We start from the raw sequence: 22,363 nt of genomic DNA, 5'->3' as shown, positions 1-22,363 counted from the left end.
GGCCTTCATTCTCCATTTTCCTTTTTCTAGCATAACAGTCTTTCTTCAGGTGCCCAGTCTTCTTACAGAACCAACAGGTGACCTTCGATCTTGAGCCTGATCGACTTCTACTCTTACTTGTAAAACCACTCTGCTGACTTCTCTGCTGAGGTCTTCCCCTTTCAGTTGTGTACAAAACAGCGGATGTAGACCTTACTGACTCCTTTGACTCTGCCAGCTCTCGTTCTAAGGATTTAGCCGAAGAAACAACATCTTGAACTGACAAACTCTTGTTACCGTACTTGAGTGTATGCTTGAGTTGACCATAACTAGCTGGTAAAGAATTCAACAGCAATATAGCTTGCACTTCCTCTGACACCTGTATCTCCAAGCTACCAAGTTCAGCAACAATCTTCAAGAAGTCATCAATGTTTTGATCGATAGTCTGAGCATCAACCATTTTAAACGAATAGAAGTTCAACTGCACATAAATTCGATTTGGTAGAGAAGTTTCCATATACAGTTTATTCAACAATGCCCACATCTCAGCTGCTGTCTCACAGTGATTAATCTTCCTAAGTACCTTATCGCCAACATGATTAATGATAATTGTCAAAGCTTGCTGTGATTTATCGATCTTGATTGGATCTGGTACCTCCTTAGTTTGTGATGATGACGACTCTGATGATTCCTCTGGAGAAATCTTTTTTTCTTCATCCTTCGTTACCGGAACAGTCTTCGTCAGAGTAAAATCAGTTAGGATACTCTTTAAACCAAGAACCCCAAGCTGCGCCAATACTCTGATCTTCCATAGCGAGAAATCGCTATCTCCATTGAACACCTTGATCTCTACTCTCGTAGTTGTTGCCATCGATCGATTGAGATTGACGAGCGAACCAAGCTCTGATACCAATCTGTTACGATTCGAATCAAGAACAATATGAATTGGTCTCACAAATCTCACGAATCACTCTCTCAATCGAAATCAATGTGAAATCAAAGAATGAAGATAAAGAAAACAAGAACACAAGACACACAATTGTTAACCCGGTTCAGCGAGATCGGTGTGATCAAGCCTACATCCGGAGCCGAATCAATCCGGCAAATTCACTATCAAGCAAGGTGAATCTCAGCTCAAGCTCGAGCTTACAACAATGGTGAACTCTCTCTCTAAGTTTTCCTCACACTTGAACAAACTCAGAACCGATACAAAAGAAGAAGAAGCTTAAAAAATAAGAAAACTCAGCATCTTTATATATACCAACGAACCCTCCACTGCAGTTAGAAGTTTCGCATTTGGCTTCTTCTTTCTGGTTTAGTCACATTCCTCTAAACCGGAGATAACCACCCAATCCAACTCTTCTTGACTCCGGTTACGTCTAACCAAGATCAAATCAGGAATTGAATCAGAAACCTTCAAGTGTAAGGGTTTCTCTTCTTCACGGACTTGGAATGCTCTAAGACCACGGATGGAGGAAAAAGAGTGGTCTGATCTGGTGTGGTTTAAATTTTTGGTTCCAAGACAAGCTTTCAACTTCTGGGTGTCACACCTAAACAGACTACCAACTAAGAAACGGTTGTCCTCTTGGGTTATTTCTCCATCGCTATCCTGCACTCTCTGTGACTCAGACATCGAGTCCAGAGATCACTTGTTTCTATCTTGCAACTATGCCTCAGCCATCTGGCGACTTGTTCTCTCAAGAATTGATCCAAACAGAAGACTTCGCATCTCATCATGGCCAGAGATTCTCTCTTGGATTCGAGCTTCTTCTTAGGTAGCCCCGTCATTGCTTAGGAAAATCGTGGCACATGCAACAATTTACCACATCTGGAAGCAACGAAACAATAAGGTCCATCATCTTCTCTCTCTGCCACCAGCCAATACTTTCAATCTTTTGGACTGGGAGATTCGAAATATAATCTTAGCAAGAGGTCATAGAAAGCGTTTCCGCAATTTGATGTTGCTTTGGTTACCTTGATTTCACTCTTGATGATTTCCCAATTATGTTTCTTTGTTTTTATTCCTTTTGCCATGGTCTCAGAACTCTAGGTGATTACTCTTGTAAAAACCAGTCTTAATGAATTTCCGTGAAAGATCTAATATATTGAAAGAGAAGTCGAGAGAGCTCATGTTAACTCTCATAAATTCGACTACTCCTAATTACTATTTGGTTTGCTGATGTTATAGATTAGACTGGAACTAGTAAAATCTTATCTCTAAATACTAACTAAAACTAAAGATAAAAGGCAAAAGGCAAAAGGAGATCGGAAAGCAAAAACAAAAACTAATCCGATTAAGGAAAATAAAAATAATATCTAACTTTTCTCTCTCAGAAGTTCCAGAAAGTTAACAAAGAAAAAAAAAGTTATTTTTAAGTGTATACTAGTTTTGGAATAAAAATTTAAACTGGTGTTATTTTTGAGAATTGCAAAAAAAAAAGTATATACAAAAATTATTTCTAACAATTTCTAAGAGAAATTCCTTTAAATACCACTAAAAAGTTTTTTTTTCTAAAATACCACATTTTAGTTTTTTTTTCCAAAAATACCACAAAAGTTTGTTTTTCCAAAATTACCACAAACACAAAAAAATTGAATTTTAAGGATGTAGAATTTTTTTTTTTATGTTTGGGTTGACAAATTTAGTTTTAGCGTATAGTTTTTAGGGGTAAGGTTTAGTATTTATAATTTAGGAATTATTTTTTAGTATTAGAAATGGTATTTTTGGAAAAAAATATATTTTTGTGGTATTTTTGGAAAAAAAACTAAATTATGGTATTTTTGGAATAAAAGCTTATTTTAGTGGTATTTATGACAAATGTCCTAGTATATATATATATATATATATATATATATATATAAACACAGAGTATTTGTATAACGTTCGTGTAGTAAAAGGATAGACTTTTAATTTTGTTAAGAGGTTTCAGACTTTTTCTTCTTTTGACTGTTGTTGCTGTTGCTTTGAACTACACTCAAAACAAATGTCTTCACCTTATTGAAATTGTCAGCCTTAGTCCCGCGGGGTGGACGCTGAGAGGGTTCAACGCAACTATTAAACTGGCCCTGAATAATATGCGGTGAGAACATCCATTTGTAATCATCATCCAACGTAACATCATGCAATTTTTCCTCGTAGTACTGTGCAGGTGACTTGCCTTTAGCAGCCGCTTTTTCTTCTTCTTCTTTTTTAAGTTTAATGTTAACAGCCGCTTTTTCTTCTTCTTGTTTCGTTTTGTTGTTAGCTGCAACTTTTTCTTCTTGCGTACTCTTCTTCCTCTTCCATAGGCTTCCGATCAGCATTGCAAGGAATCCATTTAGCTTTTCTTTCTTAGTATTTTTCTCCATCAAAGATATCTTTCGTTTTGCTTTTTTCTTTTGATTAGGTTTTCTTGAAAATAATTTGTTGAAAGGGGAAAAGTAAAGAATAGGGATACGATTTTTGACTCCGTTGGTTGCGGTGGTCCTTCAGGTTCAACTATGTTTGGTAGATATATATATAAACGGATTCCTGTGAAGTGTGTTTATGTTTTAATAAATAAAAAGAGGGAGGGAGAGAGAGAGCGCGAGAGATTTCGTAATGCGATATGTCATAATAATGTGTAAAATGGTGACGACTTCATCGTTGCTTCTAATTCTTGCTTTAACTACTTCATTCCATTGACTTCTCGTGATCACCATTTTGTCTTTTACAATTTATAGCTTTTTAATCTCCAAAAAAGATTAAGATTAACTAAGCGTAAGCGTGAGTTGTACTCTGTCATGGATTCAACTCCTGAATCGACAGCATATAATGAATACCCTAATCGAACTCGTCACTCATTACTCATATGCACTGAGGCTTCGCATAACCATGCGAGTTACAAGAGGTTAGAGGTAGGGCATATTCCAGACTTTGTATAACTCTTTCTCTGTAGTTTCTATATAAATAGGTGTTAAAAGCTAAAAAAAGGTTTAATATTTTAATGATATAGAAAAGAAAGGTTCTTAAGAAAAAAAAACCATTATCGTAGACTCAGTAAGTCAGTATGGATCAGATAACGAGTTGTCGACATTAATACTTGTCTCTTTTATATTTTCTCAACCGCCTTCACACTTGAACGGGTAAATCTGTAGCTGTAGTGTGTGAATGCACATCTCTAAGTATTTTTTTTAAGGTTTAAGTCAAACTAATAGTTTAATTATTGAAATTCTTGAATAGTTTAAGAGCAAGTCAAAAGAATTATAGTACATTGAGTGCGTGCAACATGTAAGTGTAACCTATCGATCTGGGCCATCTGGCTTATGTATTTGAGATTGAATGATTGATAATCGCTAATCTGTGTATTGAATCTTGCTGATTTCAATTTGCTGAAGAGTGTGAGAACAAAGATCGAAATGCACACTCAACGTTTACGAGTTTTTGGGCCTTTTGGCCTGGATACAATCTTGTACTTACAAGTAAAGTATGATACACGTTATTAATCTTGACCTAATATAATTTCCAAGAAAATAACTTCAGGCTATATTTATTATATAGCGCCGCACTTAATTGTGTTTTATTTAACACCGTTAGATCTTTGCCATCCATCTTTTTAACGGTCCTTCTGATTTTGTGATAAAACAGTAAAACCCTACCCGTCTCTGCGCGTCTTGTTCACTTTCAATCATCTTCGCCGGCAAATCTGAGATTTTTTAAGGTCTAGTTAAGGAATTATCACATGGCGGGGGCTAACGATGGGACAAGTCGTCTAAGGCCGAACCTACTAATAACGGGAACTCCAGGAACCGGCAAATCGACGACGGCTGCTGCTCTCGCCGAAGCCACGAATCTCAAGTATATTTGCATCGGAGATCTCGTCAAAGAAAAGAACTTGCACGATGGCTGGGACAGTCAGTTCAAGTGTCACATCATCAACGAAGACTTGGTGAGTTTCGTACTCCAACCCCCAAATCCCTAATTCCTAATTTCCTTATCACTCAAATTTATCTTTGTTTGATTTCGTTTTACATCTCAGCTTCTTTGTGTGGAATTGTCTTAGCTGCTTGTTTCAACTTTGGTCATAAGTTGTGTAATTGAATTGGCCATAGATAAAGCTTTACTCTTTGGAACCTTAGTCCTTACATTGTAATCTGTTACTTTGCTAGTAGCTAATCTTGATGTTACTTTCTTATTGGCCATTCAAATCATTTGGTTGGCATGAGACAAGCCTTTCTTAGCTAATTGTGTTTTAACTTGGACCAGGTGTGTGATGAGCTGGAAGATGTAATGCAAGGAGGAGGTAACATTGTGGACTACCATGGCTGTGATTTCTTTCCAGAGCGATGGTTTGATCGTGTTGTGGTGCTTCAAACTGAGAACTCCCTTTTGTATGACCGTTTAACTAAGAGGTCAGTAAATCGATTTCGTCTCTCTCTTCATTAAGAGTTGTTTTGCTTTCAGGAGGTTCTGATTGTGTTGTCAACCAAAACAGGGGTTATTCAGGAATCAAGCTTAGTAACAACCTTGAATGCGAAATGTACCAAGTCCTGCTCGAAGAAGCAAAGAAAAGTTATCTAGCGTCAAAAGTCATCCCGCTACAAAGCAACACAATCGAAGATATAACTCAAAATGTTGCGAGTCTGACTGATTGGATTACAGCTTGGCGACCCTGATGATCAATGCATCTGTAATGGTTTACAAGTTTCAGTTTTTTTAGTAGTTTCATTATATGGATTCTGAGTCTCGGATCTTGCTTGCATTTTATATACTGATAGTCTCTGAAGCACAATTCAGCTTGTGTATGCTCTTTTTTTTTTAATATTTAATGAAAAGAAAAAAGTTTTCATCTTTACAAATGTGAGAGCCTGTGTTTGTTCTAAATTAAACATGATTTAAGATACTTAACCTGGATCTGTGGATCATACTATTATTCCTTAAAGAGTCAATAGACTTCAATGCGTGTTTCAATTTAGTCACAATTTAATCACGTCCGGAGCTCGAAGCAGCGAAACAAGTAAGGGTACGATTAAACTTGAAGGAGAAAAGTCTCTGTCTTCTCTTAGTTGACGAGGTTAATTCCTCTTTTCTTCATTGTTTCTTACAATTTTGATTATAAGGATAAGCATCTGATCACATGTTGTTAGCAATTGGGGAATAAAATTGGCAAAGTTTTAATCTTTTGACTTTCAACGGTGTGTCTATAAGCTGTTCGACAAAATGACTCAGTGAGAAAGGTTTTTGTATGTTTAGGTAGATCTTAGAGTTTGATCTGTTCCCCTTCTTTGCAGGTGAAAACAATGCTGACGAAAACGTTTCTCCCTACATATCTTCTTGTTTCGAGGTGTTTCTCATCAGTTACTTCAAAGACACTACTTAAAGTAGGAGATGTTTTAAGAGAAACAAGAGTATTCTCAAGTGAAGATGTTAAGGCCTATGCTGAGGTGAGCCATGATTGGAACCCACTTCATTTCGATCCAGAATCTGCACGTAAAGCCGGATTTGAGAATCGTCTTGTCCACGGGATGCTTGTTTCTTCCATGTTTCCTCGTATTATCTCTGCCCATTTCGTAAGTTCTCTACTTTTTAGTTTGCAGTCATATTTTACCTTGGACCTGTCCTAATACTTGATTTTACAGAGTTACAGAAACATGAACTAACACTTTTGTTGCAGCCTGGAGCAGTATATGTATCTCAAAGTCTGCATTTTCGGTCACCGGTTTACGTAGGTGATGAAATTCTCGGACTGGTTCAAGCCACAGCTTTAAGAGCAACCAAGAATAAGTACATGTAAGCTATTCTAAACCCACTGGAATACAAAGAAAAAACATATTTATTTCTTTTCCTTTGTCATAACTTGACTCTCATTTCGTTTTGTTAGTGTCAAATTCTCAACTAAATGCTTCAAGAATCACAACGAAACTGTTGTTCTCGATGGTGAAGCTACTGCAGTTTTACCAACCCTTGAAATGTTGCAGCCAAGTCCTTCCGAATCTTATACTCCCTCTGTTTAGTGTTTCATAATATAAGATGTTATAGGTCTTGTTTTGTTTCAAAATATAAGATATTTTCAACTTTCTAGACAATTTTTTAATTAATTTCATATTTTCTAAATATTTATTTTATGCAATCTTGTTTATGATTGGTTAAATTTTTTAAAAGTAGACATTCCTTGTTATGCGTATTTTTAGCTAAAATATCTTTTATTTTAAAACGGAAGGAGTATAATAAAGAATAGTTCATTCTAAAATTTTATTCCAGAACTTGACATCTGTCACCTAAAAGTTATTATTTGTAAAAAAAAATAACTTGAATTAAAGTAATATATTATAAGATATTCAATTTTTCTTCTACTTTTAAATCATAATTTCCAATAATATTTTTTTTGTGTTTTATTTAATAGAAATAATTCACATAATATGATTATTAATTCTTTTGTAATTTCATTCTAATTATAATAAACTAAAGTATATTTTAATATTGAGTTTACTCTAAAACTTTCTTCTAGAACTTGACACATGTCACCTAAAGAGTTAACATCTGTAAAAAAACAACTTGAATCAAAATAATATATTTATAAGATGTTCAATTTTTCTTCTACTTCTTAACCATAATTTCCAATAATAATTTTCTGTTTTATTTCTTCACTTTAATAGAAATAATTCACATAATATGATTATTAATTTGTTTTGTAATTTCACTCTAATTATAATAAACTAAAATATATTTTAATATATAAAATTTCTAAATATTTATAGAGAAATAGCTGAATACATATTTCGTTTTAAGAGAGAACAAAATATATATTTAAAATTACAATTTGGTTAGCTTGAAGTTCCTGTCATTTATTCAAACCAAAAACATCACAATAAATTTATTTTTATGATTTTTTTTCACATATTTTAGTAACTTACATATTCTATCAAATATTTTGCAACTCTCATATTTATGATCATATCCATATATTAAGGCACTAAATTTTATCCTGAGTTATAAAAAAAAAACATCCCAATAGAAATATCTAAACTACTTAACAACCTAAAGTATATCCACTAACAGCACTTTCTAATTTTCAGAATCTTTTTAACTTCGAAATGATTTAACATAGTTGATGGAGCCTCTACACGCACGCGAATACCTCAAGGAGTTGTCTGGTAGCTCCGGCGATCGACAAATCCGGCACAAATCGACTCCATCGTCGTCTTTGTCATCAGTTTCGTCTCCCGTCGTCGGAAAAGATTCGTCGTAGCCACCGATCACTCTGCATTAACAATTCAAGATTCTTTTGTTTTAATGACTTGATAAAACTCCTAATCCAATAACACTAGATTTATGAAAATTTAACTTAACTTTTTACAAATCTACAACTAATAACACCAAATTTTTAAAAGTTTTAAAAAGTCTTGATTGAATAACAACATATTTTACATAACTTTTAAAATCATTAAAATTCTCATTAAATCCTAAACCAATACCTCCTTAGACTTTGGCCATAAATGTTTTGCAGTTTTTAATTGGTTTATAGTTTTTGGCGTTTAGATTTTGGCTTTTTGATTTTAACTTTTAGTTTTTGATTTTTGGTCTAGATTTTAGTTTTACAAAATCTTAAATGGTAACTTGTTTAGTTTTTATTTTTATTTTTTATATATATATATATTTTAAACGTTTTTAAGTTATTATTTTTTAACTTATTGTTTTGGGCTTTTTTTCTTAAATGTAACGTAAATTTGTTTTAGAAATCCACAAAATTTGGGTTTTGGAATCTATAAACAAATAAGCAAAATCACTTAAAATCTAGTTTTCTATTATTTAGGAAATCTTAATCTACTTTCCTAGAATCTTGGCTAATTAACTAGTTTTTACCAAATCAAAAACTAAAAACTGGTTCAAAATCTACAGCCATTCAAGTCCCTTTTTTTCTCAGACGAAACAAAAACGAGAGAGAAAAAATGGAAAAAAGAGGTATTAGTTTTAGATCAATCCTCATTAACTCTCTCTGGATCACTCTCACTGGAATCCTCTTGTTCAGTCTCTCCACCACCAAAAACCACAACTTTGGTTACATCAAATTCTTTTCCATAACCGGAACGTTACTCATAACCTTACCTTGGATAATCCAGCTTTTGGTCACTTTTGTTGTAATATTACTGCATAAGACCAAAGGTTACAATCTTATGTGGATTGTTCAGTCACCAAAATCCAAAGAAAAGAGTCATCACACTAATGTCGCCACCACTGCTACTGCTACTACTTCTTCTTGTTCATCGCCTCTTAACTCTCTCCAGGTTCTGAAGAAAGGTGATGTGGATGAGTACGAGATTAGGATTGTGATGGTGCTGATGGTCCTAGAAGTCCAAAGGATGGATCTTCTGCAACGCCTTTGGAAATGCTCAAGGAGATTGAACAAGGAAGAAATAACACTAAGCTTCTCACTAATGGATCACCTGTTGCTGCTTAAACTATGACTCTGTTTCTATGTTCTGTTTTTTTGTTTGTTTGTGTGTTTTTGTTTTTTCTCATTTCTGCTGGTCTGAAACTTGTAGTGCTTACAAGTTTTCATTAGTTTAAATGAAACTTATTGCTACAAACCTTCTGAATTTTATTAATCACAGATTCACATTAAAACACGTTGAGAACGTACTAAACCAATATACAAAGATCCATTTACATTGTCTGAAACCATAGTATATTGAAGAACCAAGAAAGTTCTTAGACTCTCACCTTCCATCTCCGTATGTGATCGTAGTAACAAACATGGAGTTATGTGGGGAAGGAGGAGAGCTTGAGGGTGCTAATGAGCTCCTTGAATTGAAGACTGAATCCAGCAAAACCGGAGTAGATGCTTTGATTTGTATAGGGTCTCCACTTGTATAGGGTCTCCACTTAAGAGCTTGATGCTTTGATTCTTCCCTTTAGTGTCTGAAAAGTAAGAGGCTGAAGCAGACTCTACAGAATTCAGACTGTTGATGTTTATACCGACATGATTCTTGTCGATATCATCAAACTCTGCGCTTTAAACTGTATCAAGCTCAATAGCTAGAAGCTGAGAAGAAGGAGATCCATTTGTTGAGATGTTGAAAAGTCCCAAGTACTGAGTTGGATATGCTTGTGTGAAGTCTATGGAAGAAGATACAACAAAGGCGATACCATGGCCACCATCAGCTCCTGGTTTAGGCACCAACGCGCACACAAAATGAGTTGAAAAAGAGATTTTCTTAGATGAATCAAACTTGAATGGTTTCTTGAAGAAGGCATGACCCATTGTTATGAGCCAAAGCCTTAGCCTTAGCTCTAGTAGTAACCCCTGTAGTATATGCTCAAGAACAAAGAGAACCAAAGAGAACAAAGAGATTGAAAGCTTAACTTCCTTTGCTTCCTTTAACCCAAGTCTCTTGCTTAGAGAATTAGGTTAATTGTTTGGAAGATGATTTCTTATTGATCATTGAGTCTCCTTATATAGGAAAACCCTTACAACCGACTTATGCTAAAATAAGTAAAAATACCAAAACCTTAGTTCAATTAGAAAAGGCAATAGCAATCTAAATAACCGACTAAGAAGAGGCTTTGGGCTTCCTCCTATGATATGTAATGCCATATCTCTTATCATTACTCCCTTCCTCGATTAAAAGCTTGTCCCCAAGCTCCAATTCTGGATATGCTTCATACAATTTGAATGCCTCCTCCCAGGTTGAATCTTCTACAGCGTCAGCAGTCCATTGAACCAGTACCTGTCGAGAACCTCCACGCATCTTAGCTTTTAGGAGTTTTAAGGGCGTTGGCGGAGCCACTCGGCCAAGTAACACCGGCGGTAACTCAGGCTTATCACTAGGCAGAATACCCTTATGTTTCTTAAGCAAGGAAACATGGAAGACATTGTGAATTTTTGTTCCTTCCGGCAGTTGCAACCGATAAGAGACTGAACCAATTCGATCCAGCACCTGAAATGGCCCATAATACTTTGGAGACAACTTAGTAAATGCTTTCTTAGCCACCGTTAACTGTCTTTATGGCTGAATACGGAGCCAAACCCAGTCTCCAACATTGAACTCCACAAGTCTATGACCATTGTCATAAGTAAGTTTCATGCGTTGTTGGGCTTCCAAGAGTCTTTCACGTGCGACAGTTAAAAACTCATCACGCTGCTCCAATGCTACATCAACCGCGTCGACCCTAGAGCTGCCAGGCGTATAATCCAATAGGCGAGGTGGTTCCCGCCCATATACCACTCGAAATGGCGTGGCCTTAAGCCCTGTATGGAACGAAGTGTTATAGCAATATTCAACCCAAGGAAGCAAGGAGAGCCACTGTCGGGGCGAGTCGCCAGTTAGGCATCGAAGATACATTTCCAACGTACGGTTAACGATTTCAGTTTGCCCGTCAGATTGAGGCCGATAAGCTGTAGTAAAACAGAGGTCTGTACCCAACTCTCTGAACAACTCTCTCCAAAACAAACTCTGGAAAATTTTATCCTGATCTGTAACTATGGTTTCTGGGATCCCATGGAGCCTAACAATATCCCGAAAAAAAACTTGTGCCACAGAGCCAGCAGAGTAAGGATGACTTAGGGGTATGAAATGTGCATATTTCAAAAACCGATCAACCACGACCAAAATAACTGTTTTTCCTGACACACTTGGCAAAGCTTCAACAAAATCCATGGAAATATCAGACCAGATTTGTGTTGGAACTGGAAGCGGTTGAAGCAAACCTGCTGGTTGTAATGATTCCCATTTATTTTTCTGGCAAACCTGACAATTGCCAATAAAATCCTGAATAGTTTTCTTCCACCCTTTCCAATAAAAGTCTCGGCGAATCCGGTCCATTGTTTTCTGAACTCCCTCATGGCCAAAATTGTGAAAACCAGACACCACTTCATGAACTAAAACTGAATCAGATGACATGTAAGCACAACCCTTATGGAAAATCAACCCATCACGCACTTCCCACAAATATGACATCTCCCCGCGAATAACCTTATCTCTTAACTCTGCGAGAGATGCAACATTTTCTACTTCAGCTTTTAATCTTGCAAACAACCCTTTAGAAGACCCGGATAACGCATAAACAACACATTCTCCTTCAGGAGCCTCCTCGCCGCGTCGGGAAAGGGCATCTGCCACCTTATTAGTCTGTCCCGACCGAAACTCAACACGAAAGTCAAAGCCCAACAATTTGCTAACCCAATGAATCTGCGGCGTTGTGGACAATCGTTGTTCTAGAATAAACTTAAGGCTGTAGTGATCTGTTCTAATCAAAAAACGATGCCCCCACAGATAAGGCCTCCAATGAATTACCGCCTTAGCTAACCCAATCAGTTCACGTTCATCAGCCGCAAGCTTGAAATGCCTATCCGCTAGTTTCCGGCTGAAAAACGCAATCGGAGGGTCTTGTTGTTGTAAGACCGCACCAATTTTCCACTCCCTGACGCATCACACTCAACCACAAATTCATTAGAAAATTTTGGAAGAGCTAGCACTGGTGACTCTGATAAGGCCTTTTTTAGGGACATAAATGCTGTTTCAGCCGTGTCATTCCACAAGAACCCATTGCGGCGAAGCAAACTGGTTAGAGGAGAAGCAATTATGCCGTAATCTTTTATAAACTTGCGGTAATATCCAGATAATCCTAAGAATCCTCGAACTGCTCGAACGGAAGTAGGGGTAGGCCAATCTTTAATAGCCGTAATTTTTGCTTCATCTACTTTCACGCCATCCCCTGAAATGACGTGTCCTAGATAACCCACCTCTTTTTGCCCAAACGAACACTTTGCTCTTTTCAACAGCAACTGATGTTTTCTTAACAACTCAAAGACCCGTCGCACATGATGTACATTCTCCTCGAACGTCATGCTATAAATGAGAATGTCATAAAAAAAAACAAGCACAAATTTCCGGAGTTCACCTTGAAACACGGAATTCATAAAGCTCTGAAATGTGGACGGTGCATTAGAGAGACCGAAGGGCATGACTAAGAACTCATAGTGACCATAGTGAGTCCTAAAAGCTGTTTTATCCACGTCCTCATCGAACATGCGGACCTGATGGTACCCCGATGCAAGATCTAGCTTGGTATAATAGCGAGCTCCGTGTAGTTCATCAAGAAGCTCATCCACCACAGGAATGGGGAACTTGTCCTTGATAGTGTCCTTGTTGAGGTCTCTATAGTCAACACAAAAACGCCATGACTGATCGGGTTTCTTTACTAGCAAAACTGATGAAGAAAAAGGTGATGTACTTGGACGAGTGACACCATTCCGGAGCATCGAAGCACACTATCGCTCGATCTCATCTTTTAATAGATGTGGATAACGATACGGCCTTACCGTGACAGGATTCGCACCTTGAACGAGACGGATTCGATGATCACATTGTCTCTGTGGCGGTAATCCCGTCGGGATTGCAAACAAGTCCTGAAACTCCTCTAGCAAATTTTCCAGCTTGCCAAACGTGGTCTTAGCACCCAATGTTTGCACTGTTTTACACCGCGCCACCTGATGTGGTACCTTGCTGCTACCGACAACTCCATTAGTGGTAAATACTTCTTCTTCTTCATTGTCAAACCAGTTATCTAACGCTTCTTCCTCATTTCCAATGGCATGTAACACAACTCCTTGGGCCAACTTTTCCGGAACTTCCCTGTGCCACTTAACGAGATTATCTTCATGTTGAAATTCAATGGTATGGGCTGGACCGTCCCATATGACACGCCCAAGCGCATTGAGCCAACGAATACCAAGCACTACATCAAATCCGCCGAGAGGTATTGCAAAACAATCAGTGATGAAATGGTGTCCTTGTACCACCATAGGGAGTCCCTTACAAAATCCATCAACTGGACATTTTCCTCCATCGGCTAAAGACACCATTCGACCTGGTCTGCGTTGTATGGGAATGCCCAGTTCTTCTGTAACACTGTTTTTAATAAAGTTATGTTTGCTTTCTGTGTCCAATAACACCCATCCCGTACCCTTGGCAATATCCGCATTCACCTGAAAGGTGCTCCCATTTTTTTCACCCTTCATGGCATGAAGAGAAACCTCCATTTCTCCCTCATCATCTGAGTCATCTACAGGGTCCTCGTCATCGTCAATGGTCTTTATGTGGAATAAAATCGGTTGGCATTTATGGCTTGGAGTAAACACCTCATCACAATTAAAGCAAAGTCCTTTTTCCCTTCTTTCTGCCATCTCCGAATTAGTTAATTTTTTTGTAAATTTTCTTTTTTGGCAACGACCTTTGTCCTTCCTGTTTTGGACCCAGCGTTTCTCCCTCCTTGACACCAGTGAATCCATGAGTTCCCATTGTAGTAGGCCGAACTGTTGGTGTCACAAGGCGTGACGGAGGAGCCAAATGCCCGCCAAACGTTCGGGTCCACTTATCCCCTTCAATTTTATACTCATTGTCCCTTGCATATTCCATGGCTTCAAAGATTGTTTCAGGGCGAAGGTATTCAACCTCTTTCCGTAAACTATCAGTCAACCCTGCACAAAACTGCCAAAGCTGTTGATCGCCTGTCAAACGTGTTTGTCGGCCCAAACATTCCTCAAACTGGTTACAGTACTCATCTACCGTTCCTTTATGTCGAAGATTAAACAACTCTCCCACTGGATTTACAGAATCTGCCTTACCAAACCTACTCTTGCAGACACGTTTGAACTCAGCCCATCCTATTCGGTGTACAACTAACCGCCGCAGACTTTGATGCCAATGATAGGCTTGCCCTGTTAGCACAAAGGTAGCCTGCCTCACTTTAGCATCCTCGTTGTAAATCCTTTGATCCTCGAAATAATCCTCACACTTTCGCAACCATTCCACGGCGTTGGTAGTGCCATCATACAGTGGAAACTCCATCTTTGAAGGTGCTACTGTATAAGCAAAAGAACCGGACATGTATCCCAAACCCTTTCTTGTCCCAAACTCTCCCTTAATTCCACGCTCCTCTATTTCAGCTTGGTCTCCGTTAGTGTAGTTAGGACAGGGATCTCCATATTCAGCGCCAATCTGACGCACATGCCAGTCTCCTCTCCCGTCAGCCCTGCGGTGTCCTCGTTCTTCTCCCATAGTACGTCGTGACCATGGACCCGCCGTGTAGGATTGTTGCTGTCCATGGTTAAAAACCTTTTTAGATGTGGAACTGACTCCTTCCTTCCCCTTCTCTTCGTGAAAGGTTGTGGCCAGCTTATCATCCACAGGCTTATGCGATGACTGTTCCACCAAGCCTGTCCTCGATTCTTCATGTTCCTTGCGAATAGAATCTTTCCTGGCTTGATTCTGTTCCCGCAACTCTTCTTGAGAGGCCACCGTGTTAGCTATCGCGGCCTGCTGAATCGTGACAGCCTTCTGGAGAGACCCTAAAGTCTCACCCATCGGTTCAAGCCTCTCGTAGATATCCCTCTTCATATCATCCATCTTTGTGTTTAGGTTCCTGTTCATATCCTCCATCTGCGAACTCAACTTCGCAAATTGTGCAGCAAACGAATCGTTTTCTCCCACTGAATCAGTCGGCTCTGATACCAAATTGTTATGAGCCAAAACCTTAGCCTTAGCTCTAGTAGTAACCCTGTAGTTTATGCTCAAGAACAAAGAGAACCAAAGAGAACAAAGAGCTTAACTTCCTTTAACCCAAGTCTCTTGCTTAGAGAATTAGGTTAATTGTTTGGAAGATGATTTCTTATTGATCACCCAAGTCTCTTGCTTAGAGAATTAGATTAATTGTTTGGAAGATGATTTCTTATTGATCATTGAGTCTCCTTATATAGGAAAACCCTTACAACCGACTTATGCTAAAATAAGTAAAAATACCAAAACCTTAGTTCAATTAGAAAAGGCAATAGCAATCTAAATAACCGACTAAGAAGAGGCTTTGGGCTTCCTCCTATGATACGTAATGCCATATCTCGTATCACCCATTTCCTGTGTGGAGGCATTTGTCAGCTGCAACAATCCATCTGGGAAGAGGACTTTTGCAGCTCCATCTAGATGAAGATCAGCTTGAGTTTGGCCAAAACCATTGTAGACGAAACCGGCTTCTTGTTGCTGACTATACAAACAAATCAGATGATTAAAGAAGATCAGTAAGATCAGATACAATTTTTCAGCAGACATTGCTGATGAAACAGAGAGAAGTCTGGTTTTGTTTATAAGGTTTCAAAATACAAATTCAGATCATAACTTTTCAAAACCAAGTTTCTACATTCCAAAGTCAATTCTCTTCGGAAAATATATTCATATCTGAGTTGAATTTACAAAATGGAAATTATATTAAATGTAACCGTGACAGCAGGGGCAGACCCACGTTCGTCAGAGGGAGTGCAAGTGCACCAGATAAAAGTATAAAAAGTTTAATTTAGGCTTACTTATTAGTGATGTAGGTAGCCTGGTTGTCAAAGGTGTACCATATAATATTTGAGTACAAGGGTTCGAATCCCCACTTGAACACTTTAAGTTTTTTTTTGCACCCCCTCAAAAGATTTGCTGGATCCGCCACTGCGTGACAGTAACCTTCAAACCTGTTATTTTGTGTTGTTGCTCATACAATATAATTATATGAGCTCTTTTGTCTGATTCTAACAAATGTCTAACTCAGATGGCATAATACACACATGGCTTGGAGAATGAAGCCAAATTTATCAACATGCTAAAGTGCATGTCTAATTTTTAAATACAATCCAACGTAGATGGCATATAATAGCCTCAAAATACTATTGTGTTTGGATGTTGACAGAGTAAGGAAACTATATTATCTTCCTTGTATTTTTAAAACCATGTGTATTACTCACATTTAAGTTTCTTTATATAGGATTTCTTCTTATATGATAATGGTGTAACTAATATTGACCAAAACAGTTGAATTTTATAGGGTGAATGTCACTCAAACCCACTTTGGATGTGAGTTCTGTCACAAAAACCCACTTTCCACTCATGGTATACTTTTCCAAGTTTTTTGCTTATGTGTCCACTTTCCTTTTACATTTTTGCCCTTACTAACAACTTACCTCTCTTCTTAAAAGTTACTTTACTTACCTATCTTTGTTCTCCTCCGTTGGATGTATTATCCTTGTTAGATTTGAAGATTGTTTGTGGATAGGAGACATAAGTTGAATGTAGGGTTTGTGTCCCCGTGAACGAAACATGGCTGCGCAGGTAGGGTTTACGTTGTGTGGATAGGGTCGTATTAATGCAACTCTGTTTGATGTTCGTGGATGGGTGTGATATCTTCCTTTGATTTGTGATGCAGGGTGAAGATCCGAGTTTTTGTGTGGTAATTTCCGGTAGCTGGAGCTGTTCTGACGACGGCGTTTGGGGATTCAAAGTTGACAATAAACTTCTCTCGCGTGTTGTTCCACTGTCTTCGACCACAACGTTAGGAGAGTTAGAAGTTTCTGTCGTTGGTGAATTCGGATTGGTGGAGAAGAAGGCTAATCTGAGTTACTGCATACCAACGTTTATGGATTTGACGACGGGGGTGAGGACGCCTCCGGTGGTTGTGACAACGAATTTAGGACTTCAGTATTATATTCAGATGCTTAGTCAAAACTGTGGGTTGAATTTATTTGTAACATTTGAGGATGTTAAGAAGAGAGGAATGGGTAACGACACTGAGGTTTCCGATTGGAGAGAGCTAAGTAGGAAGAGACGTAGTTCGTGTTCTTCGTTTGGGCTTAGTAACAGCGGTAGTGAAGAAGGGTTTTTAGGGGAAGCCTCAACAGCCGGTTCGAAGTCATTTTCTTTTGAAACAAGCCAGGTTGATGAAGAATATATGGCTGAGTTGGCAGAAATAGAGGGAAAGATGAAGGGCAGTAAGGGTGTAGAAGATGGGGTTGGTCGTGGGATGACAAGTACACAATTAGGTTGTGTTGAAAAAATTGACGGTTTGGAAGATAGTTTTGAAGATGTAGACGAAGAAGAAGAATCTGTTTTAGCCGATGTAGCTGTGAGCCCAAGGAGCTATGATAAAGAGTTTTGGGGGAATTTCATTGGCGATCAGTTTGGTCGGGTGAACGTGGTGGAGGTTATGTGTAACACAAACTCCTGTTTTGATCACACTGTCTTAGTTAACGGAGCTGTTCCTTTAAAAGAGGAGAATAAAGTGAGGACAACTGGTGGTCTGGAACAGGTTGGCGAATATGTTGATGTAACCACGTGGACAGGTGGTCGTGGTCAGGGAGTTTCAACTGCACTGGATGGTCGTAGGCTAGAAGATATAGATGACGAGGAGTTTGAAATTCCTCCTCTGTTTGACGACACAGATTATGTTAGTTCTGAAATACCGGATCTTGATTATGAGGATGATGGGAAAGGTATCTATAAGGGTAAGGTTTTTGCCAATAAAGAGGATTGCCAGATAGCTTTAGCTATAAACGCCATCAAGAACAGGTTTCACTTCACGCAGACGACGACTAAGAAAGAGTCGTTTGTAGTTAGTTGTTCTGGAGATAGGTGTGACTGGAGGGTACTAGCTTGTGAAATGAAAGAATCTGGGTACTATGTGATCAGGAAAGCTAATCTAGAACACACATGCCCAATAGAGACTAGGTCCAATTACCAAAAGAAAGCGACCTCGAAGGTGATTGCAGCAGTGTACAAGTCGAAGTTCAGTGATCCTACTAAAGGACCGGCACCTTTGGATCTCCAGCAGATGGTATTAGAAGAATTGAGGGTCGATGCGTCCTACCGCAAATGTCATAGGGCAAAGGGGAAGGCTTTGGAAGGAATATTTGGTCCTGATGATGAGTCTTACGAGGATCTTCCCTGTTATCTCCATGTTTTAAAGGAAGCGAATCCTGGTACTATAACCGATATTAAAACTGAAGTGGTTGAAGATGGTAGAGAAAGGTTTTTGTATATGTTTTTGGCTTTTGGGGCTTCTATAGAAGGTTTTAAGAAGCTTAGGCGTGTTATTGTTGTGGATGGGACTCATTTGAATGGGAAGTATAATGGAGTTCTTTTGACCGCGAGTGGACAAGATGCTAATTTCCAGGTGTTTCCGCTTGCTTTTGCTGTTGTGGACAGTGAGAACGAAGACTCATGGACTTGGTTTTTTGAGAAATTAGAACGAATCGTTGCTGATAGTAAGAGGCTGACCATAATTTCAGATAGGTGCCCGTCAATATACACCGCGAAGAAGAGGGTGTTTCCTTTGTCACATCATGGAGCTTGAATAGTACATCTAGCCCGGAATGTTAATGCGAAGTTTCATAGAAAAGGACTTGCAAAACTTGTGACAAATGCAGCGTTTGCCTATAAGGTAACTGGTTACCTCGAAATCTACAGACAAATCAAAGCTAAAAACGCCAAATGTGCTGCTTTTCTGGATAAAATTGGAGCTGCTCATTGGAGTAGGGCTTATTTTCAAGGGAACCGTTACAATTTGATGACATCCAACATTGCAGAGTCTTTAAACCATGTGTTAGGAAAGGGTAGATCCTGTCATATTATTGAACTACTTAAGTACATTCGTGCGATGTTAAGTAGGTGGTTTAGTGCGAGGCGCAAGAAAGCTGAGACGAATGTAGGGTTGACTACGCCGGAGGTAGATAAACAGATGCAGAAGAGCGTGGTTGGTGTTTGTGGTAGCAAAGTAGGCAGTCTATCTAGTTGGAGTTATGAAGTGGTTGGTTTATTGAATGGAAAGCATCATGTTTTGCTTGATATGAAGCAGTGTTCTTGTAAGCAGTACGATAGGCTGAAAATACCATGCGGGCATGCATTGATAGCAGCTGATACGCACGGGATCCCTTATGGGACTTTGGTGGGTGACTGTTACAAGACAGAAACATGGAGAAGGACTTACGAAGGGATAATTAATCCTGAAATTGGTGATGCTGAAGTTCCTGTTGAAATAAAGAACCGTGTTTTATACCCTCCTAAGGCGCGACATCCCGCTGGGCGTCCAAAAGAGAGTAGGATTCCTTCAATTGGTGAATTTCTTGTAAGTGGGCTTAATTTGTGAGAAATCCTTTTTTAAATGTGTAGTGTTGGTATCCACATAAACATTTGTGTAACGTGCCACGTTTTTTTGGATATGTTATGTTGTTTGCATAGTAATGGACTCGGGAAAACAAAAGTGAATCGTTGTGGTAGGTGCAAAGAGATTGGACACAATCGAACAAGTTGTTCGAACCCGTTGCCATGAGGATGAAGGTAGACAGTCTGGCGGTAGATTGGGAGAGCACTGTTTTTTGGGTTATTCTTGGGGTGAAGCTAACCGGATTAGGAGCGGATAGTAGTCAATTGGAAGTGTCCAGATTTGTTGTTTTTTGTGGATGTAATTGGGAACACTGTTGCTTACATTGCTACCTTAGAAAATACATAAGGTATCCATTCCATCTTGTTTTAATGGATATGGTTTTATTTTGGGTAGTCAGTAACGGATTTTTTTGGTGTACTCTATTGGATTGTAATCGAAAAGAAAGGTTATTAACCACGTTGTTAGTTTGTTATGGTTGGATGTGGAATTGAAAGTAAAATATTCTGAGGTTAGGATTTTAGTATCCACGCTTTAGTATCCACGTGGATTACATTATGCGGAAACGCAGACGTGATATAATCCATGTGGATATTAAAAATGTGGAGAATAAGAGAACATAATTCATGTGGATATTTAAACGTGTATATTATGTAGATCAATAGAGATGTTAATGTATCCATATGGATTTTATTAATGTGGATACTGTCATTAACATGATAGTTGGGTGTACATGATAGTTGGTTGTCATTTACTTTAATCTGTCGTTCAGTTTTATGTTAAGATACATACTGTAAGGGTTATCCGAACCAAAAAATTAGATTATTTAAGATTTGTATCCCTAACCAAAATAATAGCAAGTGGGATTGAAGTAGAAACGTTGTCGTATTCTAATACACTATAAATGAGTCTGAAACGTTGTATTGTTTCCATCCCCGATATTTCATTGTATCGATTGAATCTGTCTGTATGCATTCAATCGTCTCATTCTCCTTATGTGCCTGTTCGATCATGACCCCTATAAAACTCCTCTCATTGTCGACCGAAACTCCTGCAAGCAACCATATCATTTCAAGAGTGCAGCGATGGCCGGAGAGGGTTCAACAGCACGTCCTAAACGCTTCGCAGAGGAGCCAACCGCAGGAGCCAGTTCGAGCAAACTCCCCAAAAGCAATGATGATTTCGAATGGGAAGGGGAGGTTCTGGAGGCCATGCGAGCCGCGCTGACTAAGACACGAGAGGTGACCGAGGCGGAGACTAAGGATCACTACTTGGCAATAATTCATATGATGGAGGAACATTTTAAGAAAAAGGAAGAGAAAGCAGCCCTCCTTCGTCAAGTGGAAACCATCGATGCAAAAATCCATCAACTTAATGAAATCATGTCTCTGGAAATTGAAGATTTGGTGGGAGAGTTGCAGAGTCTTGAGGAGTTGCGAGAAGTGGCGGACGCCGATTACGCAGGGTGTCGGGTTCCTCCTCCAATCGATTGGTCGAAAGTTGAAGCGTAATTGAAGGTTTATTAGATTTATTTTATGTTTTTTGTTGTTTTTTTCTATTTTCGTACTCTGTAAACTACGTTCTTTCTCACAACCTCCGCACTATTTCTAACCTTGTTCTACGTTTTTAATTTTTCTATATTCCATTTTATTCTCAATCGTTAAAGTCATGGTGAAGTTTACGGTTTGGATACTATAAGATACGTATACATGTGGACACGTTTAAATTAAAGCTCTTAAAAACGTATCCATGTGGACACGTATATATGTTAATTAGGGCTATCCACAACAGATGCAAATTATTGGGATATCTATAGACATGTAATTAAAGTGTGGATATCCGGGTGGATATTTAAATGTGGATAACAATTTAGTTATCGAAAAAGCGAAGGTGCCTTCTATTTGGATACCGGGTCAACAATTCGATATTTTAACATCAATAATGATAGAAGAGAATTATTTGCAAGTAACGATCGGTGTCAGATTAGGGGAGTTTCAAAATTCGACGCTTAGAGGTGGAAAGGATGAGGACATGCTGGTTCATCTGTGAATTGATGCGTGCTAGTGTTTGGTCGTGCACAACGGGGGCATCTAGACATTTAGAAAAGAAGCAGTAGTATTTTGAGTGTCGTATTAAACACCACAAAAGATCTTTCGACTTGTCTATTTGGACCGTAGAGAGACATTCCTGGGAATAAACAGCTTCCAAACCTTGTTTTCCAGAGAGTAGCAAGTTCTTCAACGCCTCCACACCATCTTCACCCAGAATTGAATCTACTTTGTCTAGTAAGTCGGTGGGCATGTGAAAGTCTCAATTGGACTCGACCTTGGAGTTTTGTTTAGCTAAATAAGTGTTTGTCATTGTTAGTGAATTCAATAAGGATGAAATGAAGTGAAACGAAACTTACGTTATGAGAAACCTCATGACGCTCAAGATTGGCCATGAGCAGAATTAAATGTT

At 38.5% G+C, this 22,363-nt stretch overlaps 2 protein-coding genes and 2 pseudogenes across 3 annotated transcripts; all 4 read left to right on the top strand.

Annotated features, from left to right (window-relative positions):
• Positions 1 to 4,447: 4,447 nt before the first annotated feature.
• Positions 4,448 to 5,796, top strand: LOC104762141 (adenylate kinase isoenzyme 6 homolog). Its single transcript, XM_010485375.3, has 3 exons — positions 4,448 to 4,886; positions 5,204 to 5,349; positions 5,433 to 5,796. The coding sequence occupies exons 1-3, from the start codon at positions 4,680 to 4,682 to the stop codon at positions 5,611 to 5,613; spliced, it is 534 nt and encodes a 177-aa protein (XP_010483677.1). The 5' UTR covers positions 4,448 to 4,679; the 3' UTR covers positions 5,614 to 5,796.
• A 49-nt stretch (positions 5,797 to 5,845) lies between these two features.
• LOC104762140 (3-hydroxyacyl-[acyl-carrier-protein] dehydratase, mitochondrial) lies at positions 5,846 to 7,109 on the top strand. Of its 2 annotated transcripts, none has more exons than XM_010485373.3 (4): positions 5,846 to 5,960; positions 6,229 to 6,507; positions 6,612 to 6,727; positions 6,819 to 7,109. In XM_010485373.3, exons 2-4 carry the CDS (start codon positions 6,238 to 6,240, stop codon positions 6,949 to 6,951), a joined length of 519 nt encoding a protein of 172 aa, XP_010483675.1. In that variant the 5' UTR covers positions 5,846 to 5,960; positions 6,229 to 6,237; the 3' UTR covers positions 6,952 to 7,109. The 2 variants fall into 2 exon arrangements, with proteins under 2 accessions (XP_010483675.1, XP_010483674.1); XM_010485372.3 differs by having other exon boundaries at positions 5,880 to 6,011.
• A 1,592-nt stretch (positions 7,110 to 8,701) lies between these two features.
• Positions 8,702 to 9,467, top strand: LOC104762139 (uncharacterized; annotated as a pseudogene).
• Positions 9,468 to 17,067: 7,600 nt separating this feature from the next.
• On the top strand, positions 17,068 to 20,071 carry LOC147923092 (uncharacterized; annotated as a pseudogene).
• The last annotated feature ends 2,292 nt before the right edge of the window (positions 20,072 to 22,363 follow it).

Source organism: Camelina sativa, chromosome 18 (assembly GCF_030686135.1).
Source record: "Camelina sativa cultivar CO46 ecotype springtype chromosome 18, ASM3068613v1".
Classification (NCBI taxonomy): Eukaryota; Viridiplantae; Streptophyta; class Magnoliopsida; order Brassicales; family Brassicaceae; genus Camelina; species Camelina sativa.
This window is presented reverse-complemented; position numbering and strand designations above follow the sequence as displayed.